Below are 21,666 nucleotides of genomic sequence, written 5' to 3'. Positions count from 1 at the left end.
AACCCGAAATTACATTGTTCGCACAAAATGCAAAAATACGCTTTATGACATCAGAGTCATGCTTACGACAATCTTGAAATTTATTTAGATCAATCCAACTGTGAGGACCTAAAAGTCACATCTTCAGCTTCAAGTATCAGACCCCTAGACAAGAAGAACTGCAGCCAACTCTGCATGAAAAGCTAAGTAAACTAGAAAGTTTATTGTAATCTTCGCTCTTCTCAAATCTTCATAAAAGACTAATGTGGACAATAGATGGAATCAGGAAGGGGGGGTTGGATTACAAAGTCCTGGTCGGCCAAACAGAAATATTTTTTTTTTTCCTGGATCGCCGAATTCTTTTTGATTTTCTTGAAGAGCTGATTTCTTTCATTGTCCTTCGCCTAGTCTGTCTTACACACCGCCTGTAATGACCTGTTTGTGGAGAGGCATTAAACTCTAATCTTCCTTTCTACCTCTCTTTCACAGCAACAGAATAGTTATGGTGCAAAGCATAGCAGTCTTTCACCCAAATGAAACACCGAAACAAAACAATTGTTGCTTAGAGCAGGAGTTCTCAAACTTTTTACATTGTACCCCCTTCTGAAAAATAAATTATTTTGCACCTCCTTCTTCAGCACTTCTCATACTTGGCACAAAAACAGCGCCCAGCATCTATTTTCTTCTTTCTAATTTTTGTAACAATCAGCTACAACAATAATAATATTAATAATAATTAGAGACTGTTCTCCAAACACAACAGAGCTAGTTTTTATACTAGTCAAAAGAGGTGAAATTTAACAATTACAGCTAATTTATACATAACCTTGACTGTGTGTAGTTGTCGGAATTGACTAAATATGTGTATATCACTACATATCTATTTTACGTATTAGTTAGTTTGTTGAAATTTAGCTTTTTCTATCTACATTGCATCTAATTCATTTAGATGTTCTAATATATGAAATATCACGCCTAAGAATGATGATACATCTATAATCAACACTTAAATCCCAATTTAAAAAATATTATGTTTAAACTGATCATCCAAAAATGAAATAAACAATAGTAAAAATGCGGATGTTTCAAAATTCAAATTTACATTTGCAAATGTAGTATGACGTGTGTGCTTGAATTTGTGAATAAAGTGGGTCCAGTCTTGCTTGTATCTCTGAAACAGCAACTCGCAGATCCCATTTCAGCTGCAGTCGAGACTGATATTTCGTTTGATTAATGGCACTAGGGATAATCTTGCCGAATCTGCACCCACAGATTTTCAAGAGACTCCTATTTAAATTCATTTCATAATGTTCTATCATTTGAGAGTTCTGTTAGCTCCTCATGTTTACCGTTGACAAGAGCCTGATTACTGGTCTGTTGTGATAATATCGGACGCGTTGTGGATCCATTAATAATCAGATGAAGGTTCTGGAAATTTAGCCTCCGATTGTTGAAGAAGGTTTTCGAGATGTACTGCGCTCATTCTACTAGTTTTGTGTACATCCAACTCATTTTCGTTCAAGAAATCATTCAGACGAAATGACAACTCGTAGTTACCCTTCTCCATTTGTATGTTTGAAAGCGCAAGTCTACTCTTAAAGACAATGACTTCCTCCTCTAGAAAGATGGCGATACTCTTTCGTCCTTGAAGTCATACGTTAAGATCATTCAGTTTCTCTAACACGTGTATTTCATTTTTCATGTCAGAGGCTATTCATCAATACGCTGACCACGGTACCATCTGACGGTGGTATCGACTTCAGACACTCTCCAAACATTTCTCCATGAATTTTGACGGCTGCGGGAAGAAGTAAATTCCTGCCAATAATGCATGGTGTTTTGGATTTCGCAATTAAACGGGATTCATCTTGAATGCTCTCAGGGCTTTCTTAGCAACTGATATCTGCTTTTTGAGGAATCTGACGTTCCCTTTTAATTAGCTCAGGATGATAAAAAGATTCGAAGGGTTTACTCACATGATCTGGATGTTCTGTCTGCAAGAGTCTCTTTGATTTTATACTCTTCAAGCTATCGTTGGCTAAAAACAAAAACACATTGTGATCTTCACCATTAGTCATAAGAATGCTGTTAAAGCCTAACGGCAGATAATCAGCTTTATATTAAACATTTTGGTTTTAGCGTTTATAAATAACGGTATTGATAAGAACAGAAGAAGATGCGCAAGAAGAACGTACTTTGAATAAATTCCAATATTTTACTTTACCACTACAAACTACTAATTATTAATGAGAATGGCGGAACTTGTATCGCTTTATTTTAAATCCGGTTAACTACTTCCACTGAAGAGGCACTAGAACTCAACTTACTACCTCCGAATTCACTTCGGAAGCCTCGGCTGAAAACTGATGGACATTCACAATGGCTGTGATTAACAGCCTATTATTGTAGTCAGTGTTTACAGGAAATGGCGGTTACATTGTCAAGTGGTTTTCTGTCATTGGTGGTTGTTAAATGCTTAATAAGTAGCTAACCCTGGGAGTGACTGGCGACAGTTTCTCAGCTTTCCCACTGACAGGATCTACTGGTAAGTTCTTGATAAATAAGACAGCAAATTAACAATGGGGGAGCTTCCTAACTTGGCTCCTGGAAATGAGAATCTGACGCTAGCAGTATTTATTCACCGAAGATACATAATATAAAATGCAAATATTTCAATGAAGGCCGGCGCCCCCTCTACTAATCTGTGCCGCCCTCCCAGGCTCCCACCTCCCTCCCCCCCCCCCCCCCTGTGCACACTCACCCCCCCCCCCTCCCACAACCACACACACTTTGAGAATGCTGGATTAGAGTGTCGTGAAAGAACCTATTCTCTTATAATTTAATGATATGTTTGTCTGGACCACAGATTAATTTCTTGACACGTTTCGGCCACTGGTCATCTTCAAAAGGACATGAAATAGATTCATACCAATTATCTCATCATTGTTATCTGGTACAAACCAAAAGTCCAAACACGGTTTAAACCGACAATATCGACATAGTTAGGTAACACAATTTCGATATCAAAAATAGGGGGAAATAGTCCATTTGCATTTTCAAAATGGTCGGTGCCTGAAACGCGTCGGGAAATTAACGAAACATTGGAGATCAAGATAAAGACATAGTCAAATTGTATTAGTGCAGCTATGAGCGCTACATCTCATTTTGTTAACGCAATATATTTTCATGGTTAGAGATTTTGGGGATGCCACATTTTTTACTCTTCGCCTTGCAATAGTGTGTAAATGTCAGCGCTAGTGTTGGTTCAGGAAGCTAATTAACAACAGTAGTAAACGTCTGTATGAAACCAAAAGCACGTCGTAAAACTATTTACTGTTCTCGTGATATGGTAAGACGGAATGTGTTGATCACAGATGTAAACGCTCAAGTTACTGGCGAGTTTCTAAATGCTCCGTGTAATGATGAAACAATACAGAACTGCAATTTATCCTTCGCCGATGGAACACTTCGTCACTTGGCAAAGAAAAGAAAAACTTCTAGCGTGGCACAGAAGTTACAGCATTTTGTCGTGGAGGCTGTAAATGCCTTTTTAGTTGCAAACTTAATATTTTCTTTGACACAATAAAATTTTCTCTGTTTGTCTTAAAGAAAATATTAAGTGAAGCAGACTCCATTTTCTGTGATAATAACTAACTTGTCGAAATAAGGACGTTAAAATACTTAATAAAGAAAACGAAGGTTTCAGTTTTAGCGTATCTTGGGATCGGATACTCAGTATGTTTAAGATTCGCAAGCCAACTCATCCTTCAGGACACGAAATCATCGAATGAATGTTTAAGAATAATGTTTCTCATATCTGAAGAACTCTATCAGGAAGGTCGACAAAACCCTGTAAGCCTAAATGTAATCGTCAACTCCAATGGACACCCATAACCTATCATCGTGTTGGCTGTTATTTATTTAAAGAATCTGTATATTCTTGGAAATAAAACGATATTTCTAAACAGCTGAACTACACTTACTTTTTTACTTTACTTTACATGTGGCAAGGGCCTTATCGACCATACGCCTGGTCTATGAGTCTCTTCCACTTCTGCCTGTCCAATGCGCTGTTTGTCCAGTTGCTGTTGCTCTTCATCCTAGTTGTGTCCTCCCGAATGTTATCTCGCCATCTGATTCTGGGTCTCGCTCTTCCTCTCGTTCCATCTATTGTTCTGCTGAATGCAATTTAGGTAGTCTATTCTGTCAGTCTTGCTATATGGCCTGCCCAATTCAACCTTCTCCTCTTGAGCACTTCGACGATGTTACGGTGTTTGTACAGCCCTCTTAATTCTTCATTTCTTCTTATTCTCCATTCCATGTTATTTTCGTCGTATACAGGTCCAAAAATTTTCCTTAGTACTTTTCTTTAGAATATTAAGTTTTTCCTCATCTTTGTTTCTAAATATTAATGTTTCACATCCATATAACATCACAGGTATAATGGTCGATTGATATAAGCTGATTTTGAAGTTACTGCTAAGTGATATTTTTCTTAGAATTTAGATTAAACTAAAAAGTGTCTTGTTTGCTGTTGATAAACGGGCATCTATTTCTACGTCTGTTCTGTCGTTATTACCAAAAAGACTTCGAGGTACTTGAAGTGGTCAACGGCCTTGAAATTGAATCCATCTACAGTCAGAGGTGCATCTTTTCTGGTTTTCTTACTTATGGGCAGGTATTCTGTCTTCTCTTAATTAACATGTAATCCTGTTTTCTCAGCAATTTTGTAGTAATTTTGCATCATTCTGATTAATTCTCATTTGGAACTACTTATGAGTGCTACATCATCTGCATAGGCAAGTCTTGTAATGTTCACATCCTGTAGCTGGATCCCTTGTGGACTGGTTTTAGAAAATTCTCTATCGATCTTCTCTAGGACAAGGTTAAATAAAATAGGTGAAATGGCATCCCCCTGTCAGCTGAACTACACTGCCGGAAAAAAATAGTTCACCTGAAAAGATGATGTGATTTTGATTCGATGACGGCCTATGCCGCCTTGGGAATAGTAGATTTACTGATAATGCTTTCAACGTCGTTCGCCAACAGATAGAGTTTTCAGCGATAAAAGCAGATTTTGCCTGCGGGTAAGTGACGCTCGTTTGTGCATACGACGTAGACCTGGTGAGCGCTGTCTCGTAGAATGCATTAATGCAAGATACAATGGCCCCACCCCAGGCTTTATAGTCTGGGATACGATAAGCAACAACTCTAGTTCATCGTTGGTGTTTCAGTAGGGTACGCTAACCAGCGCTCGGTGCATGCGGATTGTTGTTAGAACCGTTCTTTTGTCGTTCTTACAACAGGAAGGCAATGTGTCGCTACAACGGGATAATGCACGCTCACACACTGCCCGTGAAACTCAATATGCTCTGCCAAGAAGTGCAGCATTTCGCTGCCCACTACGAACTTCGGACTTGTTTCCAATCGAGCACATTTGGAATATGATCGGACGACGAGTGACTCGTGCAACTTGTCAACCAACAACTCTTACAATACTACGTGAAAACGTCAATCAGGCGTGGCGTAAAATATCCCAGGACAGTATTCACAATGTGTACGATCAACTGGATGGCAGGGTCAGCGTCAGCATTGCTACCTGTGGAGGCTACACCACATATTAGCATGGTGTCTCAGAACAGCTTGAGCTAATGATTTGTAAACGTAATCACTCCACGTACTCCATATGAACTATTGCGTATGTGAATTGTGGATAAATGACGATGATTGGCTTACGGAGATTATCTCAGGACCAGCTGCTTCTTCCCGCCTCCCCCCCCCCCTCTGCTACCGTGGCCGTTAACGGCGCTCCTAAACGGCTGTATGAAGCCAAGAACACGTCGTAAAACGATTTCCTGCTCTTGTTGACGTGACAAACGAAAATGTGTTCTATCGAAAGTGAAACCGTTGTAGTTATTGGAACGTTCCCCAGTAGCAGATTCTGATTTCACAGATGCGCAGATTTGGATATTTTCGAAGAGACTGTCTTTATGTTGATCACACTAAGTTATTTTCTTAGCTCCTCGAGGATTTTCCTTTAATTAAATGCTCTTCCTCTTTAATATTGGCCCACACGTGTTCTCAGATATGCGGAGGATGCAACATTTTGAATGGTTCACAATATGAAAAGCACCTAGCAAGATGAAGGTAATGGAGAAGCAATAGAACTACAAAAATAGCAGAAAAATAAGCAGTTAAGGAGATAATTCCTGAATAAGTTGAAAGAACCAGAGTTTCCTGAGAGGCTCAAAGGAAGCTTTAGACAACAATTAACTGAAACAGGAGAACTGAATACAACAGAAGACGAGTATGCAGTTTCTAGAGATAAAATAGAGGGCAGCAGTGGATCAAATAGGTGAAAAGACAAGACCTAGTAGAAATCATTGGCAAAAAAACAAAGTGATCAGAAACTGCAAAATGACTGAGCAGAAATGGCTAGATGACAAATGCAGGGCTTTAGTGGCAAACATGACCTGGCGAAATATAGACGCTGCCTTTAGGAAAATTAAAGAGACCTTTGGAGAAGGGAGAAGCAGCTGTATGAATATCAGGAGGTCAGATCCAAGCAAGTACTAAGCAAGGAAGGCGAATCTTAGAGCTGGAAGGAATATATAAAAGCGCTATACGAGGGACAATGTTATAGAAAAGAATGGGGAAGTAAAAGAACAAGCATGGGTGACGTGGTATTGCGAGAGCAATTTGACGGAGCACTAAAAGACCTAAGACGAAACAAGTTGCGTCAAACTATCGAGATGCCGGGTAGGGCCACCCGTGACAAAACTTTTCCACCTACTGAGACAACTGAAAAACAGGATTGAAGATTGTAATAATTCCGTTTCTAAACAAGACTGCTTCTGACGGTTGTGAATATTACACAACTAAAAGTTTACTAAGTCATGGTTGCAAAATGCTGACATGAGTTATTTGCAGACGAATGGAAAAACTGGCAGAAGTCGACCTCAGGGAAGATCATTTTGGGTTCCGGATGAATGTAGGAATACGAGAGGGAATGATGATTCGACAACGTATCTTAGAAGATAGGCTGAAGAAAGGCAAATCTACGTTTATAGCATTTGTAGATTTAGAGAAAGCTCTCGCCAAAGATCGCTGGAATACATTCCTTCAAATTCTAAAGGGTTGTTGTTGTTGTGATCTTCAGTCTAAAGACTGGTTTGACTGCTTTGACGCAGCTCTCCACGCTACTTTATCCTATGCAAGACTCTTCATCTACGAGTAACTACATCTTTCTGAATCTGATTACTGTATTCATCTCTTGCTCTCCCTCTATGGTTTTTAGCCCACGCTTCCCTCCAGCACTAAATTGATCATCCCTTGATGCCTCATAATGTGTCCTACCAACCGATACCTTCCTCTAGTTAGGATGTACCACAAATTTCTTTTCCCCACCAGTTCTATTCAGTACCTCCTCATTAGTTACGTTATCCACTCATCTAATCTTCAGCGTTCTTCTGTAGCACCGTATCTCAAAAGATACTATTCTCTTCTTGTCTATCGTCCATGTTTCACTTCCATACATGGCTACACTCTATACAAATACTTTCAGAAAGGACATCCTTACACTTAAATCTATACTCGATGTTATTAAATTTCTCTTCTTCACAAACGCTTTTCTTGCCATTGCCAGTCTACATTTTATACCCTCCCTACTTCGACCATTATCAATTATTTTGCTGCCCAAATAGCAAAATTCATTTATTACTTTAAGTGTTTCATATCTCAATCTAATTCCCTCAGCATTTCCTGATTTAATTCATTCTATCCTCGTTTTACTTTTGTTGATGTTAATCTTACATCCTCCTTTCAGGACACTGTTCGTTCCGTTCAACTGCTCTTCCAGGTCCTTTGCTGTCTCTGACAGAATTACAATGTCATCGGCGAACCTCAAAGTTTTTATTTCTTCTCCATGGATTCTGATTCGTACTTCAAATTTTTATTTTGTTTCCCAAACTGCTTGCTTAATATACAGATTGAATAACATCTGGGATAGGGTGCAACCCTGTCTCACTCGCTTCTCAACCACTACTTCCCTTTCGTGCCCCTCGACTCTTGTACTGCCATCTGGTTTCAATACAAATTGTTAATAGCCTTTCGCTCCCTGTATTTTACCCCCTGCCACCTTCAGAATTTCAATGAGAGTGTTCCTGTCAACATTGTCAAAAGTTTTCTCTGAGTCTACAAACCCTATAAACGAAGGTTTCCTTTCCTTAACCTATCTTCTATGAGAAGTCCTATGGTTAGTGTTGTCTCGCGTGTTCCTACATTTCTACGGAATCTAAACTGACCTTCCCGCGGTCAGCTTCTACCAGTTTTTTCACTCTTCTGTAGAGGTTTCGTGTTAGTATTTTGCAAACGTGACTTATTAAACTGATAGTTCGGCAATTTTCGCACCTGTCAGCACCTAATTCCTTTGGAACTGGAATTACTATATTCCTCATGAAGTCTGCGTAAATTTCGCCTGTCTCACACATCTTGCGCCACAGATGGAAGAGTTTTGTCATAGCTGGCTCTCCCAAGGCTGTCAGTAGCTCTAACGGTATGTTGTCTGTTCCCGATCTAGTTCTGGAAATGGAAATGTCGTGTGGCTAGGGCCTCCCGTCGGGTAGACCGTTCGCCTGGTGCAGGTCTTTCGATTTGACGCCACTTCGGCGACCTGCGCGCCGATGGGGATGAAATGATGATGATTAGGACAACACAACACCTAGTCCCTGAGCGGAGAAAATCTCCGACCCAGCCGAGAATCGAACCCGGGCCCGTAGGATTGACAGTCTGCCACGCTGACCACTCAGCTACCGGGGCGGACGATCTAGTTCTAAAGGTAGCAAGGGTAAAATGAAGGGAGCGAAAGTTATATATAGCTTGTGCAGGCACGAAAGTACAGTGACAAGGGTGGAAGAACTCGAAACGGAAGCATTACGGTATTTAAGAAGGGAGTGAGCCAAGGTTGTACCCTATCCCCAATGATACTCAGTTTATACACTGAGCAAGCAGTAAAGGAAACGAAGAAGATATTCGAAAATATAATTAAGGTTCAGGGAGGAGAAATAAATACTTTGAGATTTGCCGATGACATTGTACACTCCTGGAAATGGAAAAAAGAACACATTGACACCGGTGTGTCAGATCCACCATACTTGCTCCGGACACTGCGAGAGGCCTGTACAAGCAATGATCACACGCACGGCACAGCGGACACACCAGGAACCTCGGTGTTGGCCGTCGAATGGCGCTAGCTGCGCAGCATTTGTGCACCGCCGCCGTCAGTGTCAGCCAGTTTGGCGTGGCATACGGAGCTCCATCGCAGTCTTTAACATTGGTAGCATGCCGCGACAGCGTGGACGTGAACCGTATGTGCAGTTGACGGACTTTGAGCGAGGGCGTATAGTGGGCATGCGGGAGGCCGGGTGGACGTACCGCCGAATTGCTCAACACGTGGGGCGTGAGGTCTCCACAGTACATCGATGTTGTCGCCAGTGGTCGGCGGAAGGTGCACGTGCCCGTCGACCTGGGACCGGACCGCAGCGACGCACGGATGCACGCCAAGACCGTAGGATCCTACGCAGTGCCGTAGGGGACCGCACCGCCACTTCCCAGCAAATTAGGGACACTGTTGCTCCTGGGGTATCGGCGAGGACCATTCGCAACCGTCTCCATGAAGCTGGGCTACGGTCCCGCACACCGTTAGGCCGTCTTCCGCTCACGCCCCAACATCGTGCAGCCCGCCTCCAGTGGTGTCGCGACAGGCGTGAATGGAGGGACGAATGGAGACGTGTCGTCTTCAGCGATGAGAGTCGCTTCTGCCTTGGTGCCAATGATGGTCGTATGCGTGTTTGGCGCCGTGCAGGTGAGCGCCACAATCAGGACTGCATACGACCGAGGCACACAGGGCCAACACCGGGCATCATGGTGTGGGGAGCGATCTCCTACACTGGCTGTACACCACTGGTGATCGTCGAGGGGACACTGAATAGTGCACGGTACATCCAAACCGTCATCGAACCCATCGTTCTACCATTCCTAGACCGGCAAGGGAACTTTCTGTTCCAACAGGACAATGCACGTCCGCATGTATCCCGTGCCACCCAACGTGCTCTAGAAGGTGTAAGTCAACTACCCTGGCCAGCAAGATCTCCGGATCTGTCCCCCATTGAGCATGTTTGGGACTGGATGAAGCGTCGTCTCACGCGGTCTGCACGTCCAGCACGAACGCTGGTCCAACTGAGGCGCCAGGTGGAAATGGCATGGCAAGCCGTTCCACAGGACTACATCCAGCATCTCTACGATCGTCTCCATGGGAGAATAGCAGCCTGCATTGCTGCGAAAGGTGGATATACACTGTACTAGTGCCGACATTGTGCATGCTCTGTTGCCTGTGGATATGTGCCTGTGGTTCTGTCAGTGTGATCATGTGATGTATCTGACCCCAGGAATGCGTCAATAAAGTTTCCCCTTCCTGGGACAATGAATTCACGGTGTTCTTATTTCAATTTCCAGGAGTGTATAATGAGGTGACAAAAGTCAGGGGACAGCTATATGAACATATATAGATGGTGGTGATATAGCATACTCAAAGTATAAAAGGGCAGTGCATAGGCGGAGCAGTCATTGGTACTCAGGTGATACAAGTGAAAAGGTTTCCGACGTAATTGTGGTCGCACGACGATTAATAACAGACTTTGAACGCGAATAGTGGCTGGAGCCTGACGAATGGGACATTTCATTTCGGAAGTCGTTAGGGAACTCAGTATTTTGAGATCCACAGTGTCAAGAGTGTGCCGAGAATATCAGATTTCAGCTATTACCTCTCACCATGAACAACGCAGTAGCCGACCGTCTTCACTGAACGGCAGAGAGCAGCGGCGTTTGCATAGAGTTGCCAGTCCTAACAAACAAGAAACACTTCGTGAAATAAACGCAGGAATCAATATGGAACGTACGACGAACATATCTGTTTGGACAGTGAAGCAAAATTTAGCGTTAACGGGCTATGGCAGCAGGCACCGATGCAAGTGCCTTCGGTAACAGCACGACATTTCCTGCAGCACCTGTCCTGGGCTCGTGCCCATATCCGTTGGACCCTAGACGTCTGGAAAACCGTGGCCTGGTCAGATGAGTCTCGACTTCAGTTTGTAAGAGCTGATGGTAGGATTCGAGTGCGAAGCAGACCCCCACGAAGCCATGGACCTAAGTTGTCAAGAAGGCACTGTGGAAGTTGGTGGTGGCTCCACAACGGTGAGAGCTGTTGTTGTTTACCGTTAAAATTTCTTTCATCGTAGACAGAACGCCGCGCAAAAAACTACTGCGGCCCTCTAGACGACACAGGTTTAATTGTGGGCATCGTAAACACAGGATAACATGATGGTCGCGTATGCATTACAAGGTTTTGGGGTGAACGTTTTATTCCGTAGTGGTGTGCAACCAAGAAGGTAGCTGCGTGATACTTTCAGTGCAGAGAGAGGTGGACAGTAATTTCCAGCGTAGCCAGTGTCCCACGTCACAAGCTCCTCTTGTGGTCTACCTTGATAACTGTCGACAACAGGGTAAGCGCCACGTTGGGCCACTGTTTCTGCTTCTGACCCTCCCAACGAAAATGTTATGTACTCTGGATACTGTGTGCCGAACGGTTCAGCCCTTCCACGATTCCGAAGTCCAGCCACATACCGTGTGCGGTGCTGCTATCTCTGGCGGCTGATTTCGCGATCTGATTCGTGCAGCGGCCAGAGACTAGGTCTTCTCGCTCGTAACAGCGAGCAGTGCCGTACGCAAGTAATCGGCAGTATGGGCCGCGTCTAGCCGTTGTGTAATGGGTCTTTCTTCTTGCATTGCTGAAACTTGCAGTCGCTTATATAGAGGTTGTTGTGACAGGTTCGGTCTCACTTTCACGGATAGCCAAGTAATTGCATTCTGTTTAGTGTTCTCGTACGTAACGGAAGTGACTGGAGGATTTTCCTCAATTGTTCGATGATTTCTTTAGTAACTCGTGAATCGATTGAATATTGGCTGATGTGTTACATTCTAACAACAGTAATAAGGTATTTCTTACTTTAGGTACCGGCATGTGTGATTTCGCAGTGAGTTTAGTGTGTGTGATCTGATCCTGGCGCGTCATGCACTACGTATCTGGAAATTAGTTTTAGCTCCATGGTCAATGTTTCCGCAGTTTCGTGTGATGGTGATTGGGGACATATGCGTTGTTTCGTATGCGAACCGCGTGCAGGTTAGGTTATTAACGTAACAGTTTTATGTCCACCAGTGATCGTGTGTGTTCCAGGTGTGTTTAGACACCACGTCTGGAGAAATATGTATGGCTCGCATTGCGTGGCTTCCTCAGTGATGTGTGGTTGCTAATGGACAGTGAAGTTCGCCGGGCGTGCGAAACGGCTAGAGGTTTGGGCCTCGGTAGTTATTTAACCCCCCTCCCCTCCCCCCCCCCCCCCTCCCATGAACAATGGATCTTGCCGTTGGTGGAGAGGCTTGCGTGCCTCAGCGATACAGATAGCAGTACAGTAGGTGCAACCACAACGGAGGTGTATCTGTTGAGAGGCCAGACAAACGTGTGGTTCCTGAAGAGGGGCAACAGCCTCTTCAGTAGTTGCAGGGGCAACACTCTGGATGATTGACTGATCTGGCCTTTTAACAATAACCAAAATGGCCTTTCTGTGCTGGTACTGCGAACGGCTGAAAGCAAGGGGAAACTACAGCCGTAATTTTTCCCGAGGGTATGCAGCATTACTGTATGATTAAATGATGATGGCGTTCTCTTGGGTAAAATATTCCTGAATTAAAATAGTCCCCCATTCGGATCTTCGGGCGGGGACTACTCAAGAGGACGTCGTTATCAGGAGAAAGAAAACTGGCGTTCTACGAATCGGAGCGTGGAATGTCAGATCCCTTAATCGGGCAGGTAGATTAGAAAATTTAAAAAGGGAAATGGATCGGTTAAAGTTAGATATAGTGGGAATAAGTGAAGTTCGGTGGCGGGAGGAACAAGACTTCTGGTCAGGTGAATACAGGGTTATAAATATAAAGTCAAATAGGGGTAATGCTGGAGTAGGTTTAAAAATGAATAAAAAATAGGAGTGCGGGTAAGCTACTACAATAAGCATAGTGAACGCATTATTGTGGACAAGATAGACACGAAGCCCACGCCTACCACAGTAGTACAAGTTTATATGCCAACTAGCTCTGCAGATGACGAAGAGATTGATGAAATGTATGATGAGATAAAAGAAATTATTCAGATAGCGAAGGGAGACGAAAATTTAATAGTCATGGGTGACTGGAATTCAAGAGTAGGAAAAGGGAGAGAAGGAAACGTAGTAGGTCAATATGGATAGGGAATAAGAAATGAAAGAGGAAGCCGTCTGGTACAATTTTGCACAGAGCATATCTTAATCATAGCTAACTGTTGGATCAAGAATCATAAAAGAAGGTTGTATACATGGAAGAAGCCTGGAGATACTGACAGGTTTCAGATAGATTATATAATGGTAAGCCAGAGAAATAGGAACCAGATTTTGAATTCTCAGACATTTCCAGGGGCAGATGTGCTCTCTGACTACAATCTATTGGTTATGAACTGTAGATTAAAACTGAAGAAACAGCAAAAAGATGGGAATTTACGGAGATGGGACCTGGATAAACTGACTAAACCGGAGGTTGTAGAGACTTTCAGGGACAGCTTAAGGGAACGATTGACAGGAATGAGGGAAAGAAATACAGTAGAAAAAGAATGGGTAGCTTTGAGGGATGAAATAGTGAAGGCAGCAGAGGGTCGAGTAGGTAAAAATACGAGGGCTAGTAGAAATCCTTGGGTAACAGAAGAGATACTGAATTTAATTGATAAAAGGAGAAAATATAAAAATGCAGTAAATGAAACAGGCAAAAAGGACTACAAACGTCTCAAAAATGTGATCCACAGGAAGTGCAAAATGGCTAAGCAGGGATGGCTAGAGGACAAATGTAAGAATCTAGAGGCTTATCTCACGAGGGGAAGATAGATACTGCCTACAGGAAAATTAAAGAGACCTCTGGAGAAAAGAGAACCACTTGCATGAATGTCAAGAGTTCAGATGGAAACAACCCAGTTCTAAGCAAAGAAGGGAAACCAGAAAGGTGGAAGGAGTATATAGAAAATCTATACAGGGGCGATGTTCTTGGGGACAATATTACAGAAATGGAAGAGGAGGTAGATGAAGATGAAATGGGAGATACGATACTGCGTGAAGAGTTTGACAGAGCACCGAAAGACCTAAGCCGAAACAAGGCCCCGGGAGTAGACAACATTCCATTAGAACTACTGACAGCCTTGGGAGAGCCAGCCCTGACAAAACTCTACCATCTGGTGAGCAGATGTATGCGACAGATGAAATACTCTCAGACTTCAAGAAGAATATAATAATTCCAATCCCAAAGAAGGCAGATGTTGACAGATATGAAAGTTACCGAACTATCAGTTTAATAATTTCAAAATGGTTCAAATGGCTCTGAGCAATATGGGACTCAATTTCTGAGGTCATCAGTCCCCTAGAACTTAGAACTACTTAAACCTAACTAACCTAAGAACATCACACACATCCATGCCGGAGGCAGGATTCGAAGCTGTGACCGGAGCGGTCTCGCGGTTCCAGACTGTAGCGCCGAGAACCGCACGGCCACTCTGGCCGGCGTTTAATAAGTCACAGCTGCAAAATACTAACGCGAATTCTTTCGAGACGAATGGCAAAACTGGTGGAAGTCGACCACGGGGAACATCAGTTTGGATTCCGTAGAAATGTTGGAACACGAAATACAGGGAGCGAAGGGCTATTTACAATTTGTACAGAAACCAGATTGCAGTTATGAGAGTCAAGGGGCATGAAAGGGAAGCAGTGGTTGGGAAGGAAATGAGACAGAGCGGTAGCCTATCCCCGATGTTATTCAATTTCTATATTGAGCAAGCAGTAAAGGAAACAAAATAAAAATTCGGAGTAGGAATTAAAGTCCATGGAGAAGAAATAAAAACTTTGAGGTTCGCCGATGACATTGTAATTCTGTCAGAGACAGCAGAGGACCTTGAAGAGCAGTTGTACGGAATTGACAGTTTCTTGGAAGGAGGATATAAGATGAACATAAACGAAAGCAAAATGAGGATAATGGAATGTAGCCGAATTAAATCGGGTGATGCTGAGGGAATTAGATTAGGAAAAGAGACACTTAAAGTAGTAAAGGAGTTTTGCTATTTGGGGAGCAAAGTAACTGATGATGGTCGAAGTAGAGAGGATAGACTGGTAATGGCAAGGAAAGCGTTTCTGAAGAAGAGAAATTTGTTAACAGCGATTATAGCTTTAAGTGTCAGGAAGTCGTTTCTGAAAGTTTTTGTATGGAGTGTAGCCATGTATGGAAGTGAAACATGGGCAATAAACAGTCTGGACAAGAAGAGAATAGAAATTTTCGAAATGTGGCGCTACAGAAGAATGCTGAAGATTAGATGGGTAGATCATATAACTAATTAGGAGGTATTGAATAGGATTGGGAGAAGAGAAGTTTGTGGCACAACTTGACTAGAAGAAGGGATCGGTTGGTAGGACATGTTTTGAGGCATCAAGGGATCACAAATTTAGCATTGGAGGGCAGCGTGGAGGGTAAAAATCGTAGAGGGAGACCAAGAGATGAATACACTAAGCAGATTCAGAAGGATGTAGGTTGCAGTAGGTACTGGGAGATGAAGAAGCTTGCACAGGATAGAGTAGCATAGAGAGCTGCATCAAACCAGACTCTGGGCTGAAGACTACAACAACAACAATCGTTATTGACCAATGTTTTAGACCTTCTGCACTGCGTAAACATCTTTTCAGTCTGGACACTTTGATTGTAATTCTGTACTGCTTGTATACAGCAGTGATTGCACCATTCATGTAGCCAGTTCAGTGACCTGCAATAAAATCTGCACTAGTTGGATACTAGGCAGGATGCTTCAGGAAGTGGAGCTGTCGTTGAGTTGTTCCCTCAGCTGTTACATGGCTTAGTACCTCACGTACAGGTGGATGGCGGAAGCTGTGTCTGAGAGAAAACGAATTTCGCTGGTTGTGTTACGTTTAATCTTATTGATTTTATGTTTATTCGACGAAGGTGTGTACATTTAGTTATGTTGTCACCTTGTGCTGGCCTGTATTTGTCTTCAGTATTATCGTCGTGTTTGGTTTTAATTGTGAATGGGACACAACGGTCGCCAAGTGCCGATCAGTTTGAAATGCGTTTTGCCGTTGTATGTTGGTCAGTACAAAGGAACGTCATCCATGTTGCTTGTGTTAAGTGAACTTTCAGTACTCTGGTTAATTCTGTTTATTATACGCACTGGTGCGTGTCTTATTGTGTTGTTCTCTTGCACTGCGTCTTAGGCACAGCAGACGTGTTCGTTTCCGAGGTTGTCCGCCTCAGAGGCTATCCTGAGCTCGAACAGCCATATCATAGAGCGATAGTGGTTCTAAATCTGTTAGTCGTAAATTAGGGTACAGCGTTGATTACTACGAAGAATACCGCCGTATGCTTATGTTATAATGTTAGTTTTGGTCAGGCTAGTGCCTGTTTTGTTATAATGAGGTCAAGTCCCCGCTATAAACCGAAAATATGTATCAAGCTAGGACTAGCGGCGATTACCGTAAGGGGACAGAACCTGGTACTTGAGTATTATCGTATTATAACTATGCCAGTAGGCATTTATCGTAAGTGACGTTAACAGTGAGCTATCTAGCTTAAGTAGCTTGAGATAGCTTAGTGAGCAGCTGCTACTGTCTACTAATGTGTAATGAATTTTAGTACTAAGTGGGTACGTGGAAATGTCTTACGTATGTAGCTATTTTTTGTGAGTACTTGTTACATATGTGACTGTTGTGTTGTCAATGTGGTTCTTTATCGTAGTACGCGATGCCTTCGCGTTTGCTTTCTTACGAGGCCAGAAATTTTGAAGTTTTTATTGAAAGATTCTTCAGGTATTTATTTCAAGTTTAGAATGTTTTTTGATGGGGTGCTTTTAAATACTTTTGCGTGGTTGTTTTAAAAATTGTCAGCCGGTGGTGTTAGTTGCAATGAGATCACTCTGATTATGCAGATCTGTTTCAGAGCTTCCACTTTCCGTTGATGTTGTACTCCCAGCAGCTATGGTGCGCACGCCGTCGTTGCTACCGACAACCGCGCTGGTCGAGATGGTCAGGTTCCCAGACATGGCGCCTAGCTCACTCGAAGGACATCGATGGTTCGTAATTGGCATCAAATCGGAAGACTTGTGATGAACTTTGGCGCAATCACCCTCAATCGTAAACAACCCAGTACTCCAAACTCAACCATGTAACCTGATACAACTCTCACAATCACTTGGTAACGGAATGCTCATGGCGTTTGTTACCCCCCCCCCCCCCTCCCTCCGTCCCACTCTCCATGTTGTTGATGTTGTGGTCGTCAGTCCAGAGACTGGTTTGATGCAGCTCTCCATGCTACTCTATCCTGTGCAAGCTTCATCTCCCAGTACCTACTGCAACCTACATCCTTCTGAATCTGTTTAGTGTATTCATCTCTTGGTCTCCCTCTGCGATTTTTACCCTGCACGCTGCCCTCCAATACCCTTGATGCCTCAGAATATTCCCTACCAATCGATCCCTTCTTCTAGTCAAGGTGTGTCACAAATTTCCCATCTCCCCAATCCTATTCAATACCTCCTCATTAGTTGTTATGTGATCTATCCGTCTAATCTTCAGCATTCTTCTGTAGCACCACATTTCGAAAGCTTCTATTCTCTTCTTGTCCAAACTATTTATCGTCCACGTTTCACTTCCATACATGGCTACACTCCATACAGATACTTTCAGAAACGACTTCCTGACACTTAAATCTATACTCGATGTTAACAAATTTCTCTTCTTTAGAAACGCTTTCCTTGCCATTGGCAGTCTACATTTTATATCCTCTCTACATCAACCATCATCCGTTATTTTGCTCCCCAAGTAGCAAAACTCATTTACTACTTTAAGTGTCTCATTTCCTAATCTAATTCCCGTAACATCACCCGATTTAATTCGACTGCATTCCATTATCTTCGTTTTGCTTTTGTTGATGTTCATCTTAATAATGAACAATAAAACGGGTAATTACCGGAACCATCACCATGCCTAACATAACGTGAGAATAAATACCCAACCATCTACGGACACCCCTGAAGCACATATTACAGACTGATGTTGCAGAATGGTTCTGGGTGGAGTGTCACGTGGAACACTGTCACTTGATATTGCACATTATCGAACCGTGCAGCTTCTCAGGTGAATGCCCTTACAGCATGCACTAAGGAAAACAATCAGCGTGTACGGCTACATACACCATCTAGGGCCAGAGCACCTCGTATGATGTTTCAGTGAGACATCAAATATCATTTTGGCAGCTGGACGTAAAAGTTGCATTGCACCACAGGGAATCTCTCTTCATGGAACCCCAGCTGGAAACTGTACACGAGAAATACAGGTTCTTTAAAAAATTGTGTCCTTTATTCTTACAAGAAATATTTCGAGTCAAAACTCAAAGTCCTATAAAGAAGCCTGTGAGTCCAAAAAGTTTCAAGAATGAGTTAACGAAAATGAGATAGGTATAGATGGTGGTTTTAACACTTCAGCTGTTCTATGTAGTCTTCCCACACTTGTCATACAACTGCGTGAAACTGCCAGAAAAGTACTTCTTTGGGATGTTGTTCAATTCGTGTTTCACAGTGGCACAAAAGTCGCCTGTGCGGTCAAAACGTTGACCTCCACTGTGAATTTCCACACTTCGTCGTTTTGTGGAAGTTTCGTGTTGGAAATGCCAAGTCTCGTCACCCGTGATGATTTTTTTCCAGAAAAGAACTGTTCTCTTCTTGCATTTCAGTCAAGTAGCGGAAGGTGTTCACGTGTCGTTTTTGTGGTGTGCATGACAAACTTGGCACGTAATTTTCTCTTCTTCAGAACTTTCTGGAGACCTTTCGAACACTTAATTTAGAAGTGTTGCTCCATTTTGATTTGCGATACAACAGTGTTGACACAGTATAGTCACGCGTGCACTATACAGGGTGGAGAGTAATGTGGTCACTCGCATTTCGCAGCACGATTCCTCACTTACTGACAGTACAACAATGTCTCTCACAAAATTTCGACCTTCGCGTATTTCGTGTAGTAAATGGATGTTAAAGATTGGCAATCTGGCAACCCTGTAATCACGTGTATGGTAACTACCTCCGTCAGAACAGGGGAGTAGTGCTGTGTAGGTGGTGCAGTGGATAGCGTTTTGGGTTAGCATGCAGGGGGGCGAGGGTGCGATTCTGGGTCGAGGCTTCTTTGTTTTTACTAGCTAAAAGTAGTCTGCGTGGTACGGTATCGGGAAATTGCAGAGGGTGTTCCGCAAAAGACTTTCAATTACATACTGCGAACACAGGTATGAAAATACAATGTTTCTCTGATCAGCTTTTAATGACGCCTTTCGTACGAGGGTTGCCCAGAAAGTAATGCACCGCATTTTTTTTTCTCAGGCGAAAACAATGCTGCAAATGCGAAGCGTTACCTATGTATTGTTTGAAGTCTCCTGAATGAGCGTGCCAAGTTTCCGTCACTTCCGACTGATAGCCTACCTGTAGGACAGTTTCAAAGTGGCGTCTGTAGGTGATGTATGTTACAAGCAACGTGCCGTCATTGAATTTCTCACTGCAAAGAAAGAAACTGTGGGGAAGATTCAGAAACGCTTTTGCAAAGTCTATGTTCTCGACAAATGCCCATATAATTTCAATGGCGTTTAATTTGCAGGAAACCACAGAAGTTTTATTTTCTTGTCCACTGATCGTAATATACTTTCCAAAAGGTATTCCTGCGCCCTGAAGTGCAGTCGCATGTGTTCTAGCAGGCCAGCTTTAGTGAATTCCTCATATGATGTGGCATTAGATAGAAGTTCTACATTATTACTTTACATCCATTCAATAATATAATCCTTTCTCAATTTCGTAGATAGAGTTCATGATACTGGATTTATCATCGTGTAATATGGAGCCTGTCGAAAACAAACGCAGATCTGCTTGGTAATTTTTCGAGAACGCTACTAAACGACTCTTGATAGTGTCTGGCATTCATTTCAGAATGATAAACCGCTACTCCTTTTTGCTAAATAAAACACAAGCCATCTAGCGGGCCAACCATAGCGCCATCTGGTTTCCCCCTTCAAGCTAGACAAGTTTCGTTCTTTGTAGTTTTTTCATTTGACGGTTATTTCGTGAGATATTTGGCCCGGTCACGATCAGTGGACCACCCTGTAGAAACGTTATTCATCGGTTGTGCAGACGAGGATGGTTACACATTTACGTAAGAAGTATAAGCTTGTGTTGCGCTTCAGGAATTTGATGTTTATTCTGGACACTAGCTTGGTGGTCGCGGCGCTCACCGAAGTCGATCTTGCCGAAGCCGGTGGCGACGCCGACGGCGGCGGGCAGGTCGGGCTGCACGTGGAGGCAGGCGGGCCGCGTGTACGCGTCGAAGTGGACGGGGTGGTCGAGGCGCAGCAGCGCCACGTCGTCGTAGCGGCTGGGCGGCCTGTAGCCCGGGTGCGCCACGCGCTCCGCCACCGCCACCTGCTGCGGGTTCGCGTCCCGGTTCTTGCCCTCCAGGTTCACGTCCCCCAGTCGCGCCCAGCGCGCCGGGCCCCTGCAACGGTTCAGAAAGCAGCAACTACTACAAGTCCCTCACGTAGTTTATACTTGTAGGGTCGATAACAGCCATCAAATACACCACGTAATTTATGTGCTTGAAACACCCATTTTATGTTTAACCTTTCCAACGCGCGCATTCCTAGCACTATACCACACCCTCCTGAAAACCCAACGATCCCTTCAGCTCCATCTGAACCATTTTACTTAATTGCTGCAATCGGTGGCTCCTCAAGATCTGACCTTTCGTAGTCTGGGCAATATCTTAACTATAGGACGAACCACCTTCCGCTCCCATTTACAACTATCCTACCTAGTTTAGTATGTTCTAAAACATCTCGAACTAATCCTAGATTGTAACTACTAGAAGGCCGAATATGGAGATTTTACCTTTCTACCACACTCCACACCTACAAAGCCTTAGTCCAACCAATCTGCTCTTATCTGAAAGTCGCCTGAATTTCAGTTCCACGACAATGTTACCACTGTCTCCACACTATCCGTCTACCCTTTCCGACTACGATCCTATACAAATATCAATTTTACCTAGCTACCATCCCACACAAAACACCTATCGCCAACTTGAGACCGAGCATCTTATCCTTTCATCCTTGATTATCAATTCTCGTACCCTGACAGGCTTGTACCAATACATTTTCACCTCCCCCTTCCCTCCCTAACCCTTCCACCTACACACTCTGCACATCCTGTCGCAACGAATTCTACCTAACAGCGAATCATGCCCACAGATCCTCTCATCCCTGGAGCTTTAACAGAATGACCCTCTACCTTTCCTTGCCAGGATTGCTGTTCATCCCACTTCCTTCCTTCCCTTTCAAAAATCTTCGTCTGAGGTCGTCCTCCTCAACTTTTCCATCACATATTTCTTCCAAAACTCGATGCAACAACGCTCCTCACTCATTTTCTGTAACTCAGTCCGGTAAAGTACAGTCTTCCATATCCTATAAACATTACTGCAAATT

The 21,666-nt window shown here is 43.3% G+C and overlaps 1 protein-coding gene across 1 annotated transcript in view; it reads right to left on the bottom strand.

Moving 5' to 3' along the window:
• Window positions 1-21,666, bottom strand: part of LOC124545816 (serine protease snake-like) — a 224,964-nt gene that overhangs the window by 53,986 nt on the left and 149,312 nt on the right. Inside the window, exon 4 of the mRNA XM_047124771.1 lies at window positions 20,422-20,681. Coding sequence (XP_046980727.1) covers window positions 20,422-20,681 — 260 coding nt within the window. The remainder of the gene's footprint in view (window positions 1-20,421; window positions 20,682-21,666) is intronic.

Source organism: Schistocerca americana, chromosome 1 (assembly GCF_021461395.2).
Source record: "Schistocerca americana isolate TAMUIC-IGC-003095 chromosome 1, iqSchAmer2.1, whole genome shotgun sequence".
Taxonomy (NCBI): Eukaryota; Metazoa; Arthropoda; class Insecta; order Orthoptera; family Acrididae; genus Schistocerca; species Schistocerca americana.
Note: the sequence above shows the minus strand (reverse complement) of the source record. Positions and strands in the feature narration are given on the sequence as shown.